Source organism: Polyodon spathula, chromosome 32 (assembly GCF_017654505.1).
Source record: "Polyodon spathula isolate WHYD16114869_AA chromosome 32, ASM1765450v1, whole genome shotgun sequence".
NCBI lineage: Eukaryota > Metazoa > Chordata > Actinopteri > Acipenseriformes > Polyodontidae > Polyodon > Polyodon spathula.
Genome location: NC_054565.1, coordinates 6,126,589 through 6,131,552, shown reverse-complemented (window position 1 = coordinate 6,131,552; position 4,964 = coordinate 6,126,589). Strand labels below are relative to the sequence as shown.

The 4,964-nt window shown below is 39.2% G+C and overlaps 1 protein-coding gene across 1 annotated transcript; it reads left to right on the top strand.

The window, feature by feature from the left end:
- Positions 1 to 332: 332 nt before the first annotated feature.
- LOC121303414 (gap junction beta-3 protein-like) lies at positions 333 to 3,558 on the top strand. Its single transcript, XM_041234116.1, has 2 exons — positions 333 to 477; positions 1,589 to 3,558. The coding sequence occupies exon 2, from the start codon at positions 1,696 to 1,698 to the stop codon at positions 2,500 to 2,502; it is 807 nt and encodes a 268-aa protein (XP_041090050.1). The 5' UTR covers positions 333 to 477; positions 1,589 to 1,695; the 3' UTR covers positions 2,503 to 3,558.
- The last annotated feature ends 1,406 nt before the right edge of the window (positions 3,559 to 4,964 follow it).

Below are 4,964 nucleotides of genomic sequence, written 5' to 3'. Positions count from 1 at the left end.
TGCGTCCTTACAGCTGAAATAAGGAAATGTGATGAACTGGACAGTCCAATAAGTGTGCTTTCTCAATAGAATGTAGCAAACAGACACCAATAATGAATTCATTAAAGGCGGGGGGGTATTGTGCGCTGTGCACTGCTCGGGGCAAGCCAAAACAAACCAAGCAAGTGTATTGCCAAAAATAAACCGAAACATCTCTTGTTCAGTTAATTACCTTAATGTGAATTTGATATGGTGTTTATGTGCATACACGTTAACCGGTCCGAGCAGCCCTCTCCACGAATGGGGGAGCTTGCATTCTTTCGAGACCACACCCTGAAGTCTGTAACAAAAGTTAACTTGTTTCCACTAGCGAATGTGGACGACCTACCTTGCGTGTGTCAGCGAAGAGAGTTCAGAAACGTTTAAGAATTTTGAAACTCTAAAACCGAGGATTCATATTAGAAGAACAAAGATGGAGTGTGTGTGTTTGCTTTAAAGGTGAGTAATAAACTATTAGTTTGTTTGCTCTGTGTGTTATCATTCTCAAGTGAAATTACAGCAGTATCCCTTTTTGTCCTGACAAAAAAAAAAACAAGATTATTTAGACGCGGTGTTAGTAACATCGATTGCCTACACAGTTGTAATCTACAAGTTGTAGTTGTAAGGTGTTATCCAGTGTGTTTTTTCATACAGATAGACAATTATCCAAAACGTTTGTCAACGAAAGTTAAAAGATAGACAATTATCCAAAACGTTTGTCAACGAAAGTTAAAAAAAAAAAAGCTGGTTGAATTTACGCCGTTACATTATTATTATTATTATTATTATTATTATTATTATTATTATTATTATTATTATTATTATTCTGCAATTAACATTAAACGCATTATGAGCAGTTGCTGATGCTTTTTTTTTTTTTTAAATACAGACCCTAAAGAGAATAAGGGTTCTAGGCAAAAACCCAATCGATTTGGAATTGGAATGAGAGCGTTTTAATAAAAAGCACATCAATGCAGACCAAAAAGAAAGTATACATTCATTTCGAAGTAACAAAGACATGCACACATAGTTTGTCTCCTCATATTGCAGCAGCCCAGTCTTTGTAATCAATGCCCTACTGGTATCTTTAGATTAATTAATTTATTTTTCTATAGGACTACTTTATTTATATGGACTTTTTCGATTTATACTATTGACTAAGATAGCAATTTTACACACACCTTCCTAGCTGACTGTGTTGAAATATTTCTGCTCGCTATGTAAGTTGTTATAAAGTGTGTGATAGCTATAATTATAACTAAAGTATAACCTTTCTCGTATAACATAGCTTGGATTTGTAACCTCCTACTTCTGCAAGTATGCGCCAAGCAAGGTGTTTCATGGTGATAAACAACAATAAAGTGAAACCACTTAGTCGAGTAGACAAACTATTCGACCAGTGCCTTTGTGTTTGGATTAGTTTTCTTAGGAGAGTGTTGCAGTTTCTCTTTTGTATTATTTTCCCTGGTGCAGGATATTGGCTTTGGAATGTTTTCGGTAGAGTTATACATTTGCATTTGTTGGCACACTACTAGACTTTGCCTTACTTTACTCATTGTCTTATCTTCAGTTTTCCAGCTGGTTTCTGTTGCTGTAGCTGCCTTCATTAGAAGAAGAAGAAGAAGAAGAAGAAGAAGAAGAAGAAGAAGAAGAAGAAGATTTGCTACTGCCACTGCCATGGACTGGAAGACGCTCCAAGGCCTCCTGAGTGGGGTCAACAAGTACTCCACGGCATTTGGCCGCATCTGGCTGTCTGTGGTCTTTGTGTTCCGAGTCTTGGTGTACGTGGTGGCGGCCGAGAAAGTGTGGGGCGACGAGCAGAAGGACTTTGACTGCAACACCAAGCAGCCAGGCTGCACCAACGTCTGCTACGACTTTTTCTTTCCCATCTCCCACATCCGCCTGTGGGCCCTGCAGCTCATCTTCGTCACCTGCCCCTCGCTGTTGGTGGTCATGCACGTGGCCTACAGGGAGGACCGCGAGAAGAAGCACAAACAGAGGCATGGAGAGAACAGCTCCAACCTGTACGAGAACACCGGGAAGAAGCATGGCGGGCTCTGGTGGACCTACTTGCTCAGCCTCTTCACCAAGCTGGGCATCGAAATAGGCTTCCTCTACATCCTCCACCACATTTACGACAGCTTCTACCTTCCCCGCCTGGTGAAGTGCGAGATCCTACCCTGCCCCAACGTGGTGGATTGCTACATCGGCCGCCCGACGGAGAAGAAGATCTTCACCTACTTCATGGTGGGCGCCTCTGCCCTCTGCATCGTGCTGAGCGTTTGTGAGATCATCTACCTCATTGCCAATCGAGTCCTGCGCTGCAGCAGAAAGCTGAAGAACAAGAGCAAGAGGGACTCGGTGGCCTACAGTAAAGCCTCCACCTGCCCGTGTCACAACAAGATGACCACCCTGGACTTCAAGCCTGCCCTCAAAGGCACCGAGCTGCGGGCGTCCGCTCCCAACCTCTTATACGGTCAATGAAACATCTTTCAAAGAGCTGTCCAATGGTTTTTTCTAGATCACTTTTCTTCTGTCCCCTTTCTGTTTTCTGTCCTACTTATCCATTTCTGTGTTTAAACTCTCCTGTAAGGTCCAGTCATGGTAAAACTAATAATTCAGATCAGCAGATTTCATTTTGTCCATGGTCGGTGTCCAGACAATGGATACCTGTAATAAACGAAGATGATAGGTAGATTGTCCACTATTGACTATGGTCAAAGATTATGCAAGAACTAAGGAGGTATCTTAATGGTTCATCTATATAAGGTCTTAAGAGCAGGGAAAGCAGTTAATGGCATGCTGTTGCTTCCAATTACCAGAATAAAAAACAAAGTTTCATACAAATGTATTCTGCTTTCTTAAACTTAACATCCCTGTTCACTTAATGAACTTCAGAAAACGATATCTCAGGCCTTAGCAGAGCTTGTTTTGGAAGTCACCTCTTCAGTTTAGGGAATATGACCCTGCAGGTTCTTTCCTAATCATGGCCGTGGCCATTTTTAAAACCTTTCTGTGGTTTAATGGGAGCCTGATCTAGTGTGTCGAGTCTTTCACAAGATGACTGTACTCAAGAGTACTCAAGCAGACTGGGCTCGTCTTTTCAATGCCTGTGGTGTAATATCCAGACTCTCAGTGATACTGCCTAAGCTAGGATTTCTCAAGTGGAGAGTCGAGGAGCAGAGCTGCAGGGAAGTAAAACCCAGCCTGTTTGAGAGAATGTTTCACTTCAAAACCTGTTTTGTTGAATGGAATCCAATGCAGAACTTTTTTTTTTTTAAAACTTCCCTTCAATTTAACTACATTTTCTAACATGCATAGTGTTATATCTTTCAAAATGATATTGATTTGATTATTGTTATTATAAATATGTAATGATCATATTGTAATAGCTTCTGGTAATAAGTTATGTACTAGTTTAATAGTTGTGCAGGGTTTCTTTTCACATGGGTCCACAACAAATAAATATAACATGAATGAATGAAGGTAATGCACAGGTTTGCTTAATACTGTATAACTCCATGTATGTATCATGTATGTATCACAGTACATGGATTACTTAATTTACATATTTTATATTTGTATTATATATATATATATATATATATATATATATATATATATATATATATATATATATATATATATATATATTTTTTTTTTTTTTTTTTTTTGCATAAAGTTGTCAAATTAGAAATATTGGTAAATAACATCTAATTTGAAAAATGATGCACAAAATATGAAGCACAAAAGTCTCACTGCCATCCACTTTCAGTGGAATTCCAAATCTTATAACAGTCATCTCCTGCAGTTATTACCTAAGTACACAGGACTAGAATTTCAACAGCTGTACTGCAGCATTGTGTGTCTGTGCTGTTATCTGCATAGAAAAATTCAGCATTTCTCTTGCAGGGTTAATCTGGGGTTTCTGCTAACAGTCTGGCTGGTTCATTATGAAGAGCAGTAAGCTGTACAGCACTGGAGGTTTATGAATCTGGAGTTGCCCTTCTTCAGTCCTGTGTTCCTGGTACTCTGCGTTGTTAAAGTCAGATTGTGCCTTTCTGCCAATGCAAACAGGTCTTACCAAGAACAAAGTCATTGCTGTATTCTAAAGCAATTAACAATCTCAGCGCTGCAGGGAACATGAGGGCTGAAGATGTTGTGCCAGATAAACTAGATTGTTTCTACAGCATGTTATTTGTTTTTATGGGGTTTCTTTGTGTTTGTTGCTGTAATCTGTAAGTTGATTCAGTTTGCCACTCTTAATGTAACTTGGGTGCTTGTGTTTTGGAGGATAAAGCTGAAGCCAAAATACATTGCTCGCTGTGTACAGAAAATGAATAGGAACACTGGTATTGTGTGCTGTAATAGAGTTCTCTATAGATTATTGTATCGTGTGCTATACCATGTTCACTTATGCATGTCTTGTAAACCTTTCCTATGGAAATGTATGTAACAAATGGATTTACACATTTTTACTTTTGTACTTAACTGATGAAAATATCTCCAGTAAAAACGGTGTCCTGGTTTTGCAATCTGTGCTGCTGTGCGCCGTTGTATCTGTGTGTTTGCAGGTAAAAGCATGAAAACAAATAGCATTCAAGAAAAAAATATATAAATCAATACATTTACTTATTGTCTTTAAATGTGTGATGTATCTGCCATACTCTTTTATAATAATAACAACATAACCTTTAAACATCTATAAAGTGAGGGCATGGATACAGATTGTTTTTTAGATTAGTTTGCTGGTCTGCAGTGTTGAGTGGAGTTCTCTTTGCTTTACTCCCAGAGCACTCTGCAGTGTTGAGTGGAGTTCTCTTTCCTATACTCCCAGAGCACTCTGCAGTGTTGAGTGGAGTTCTCTTTCCTATACTCCCAGAGCACTCTGCAGTGTTGAGTGGAGTTCTCTTTCCTATACTCCCAGAGCACTCTGCAGTGTTGAG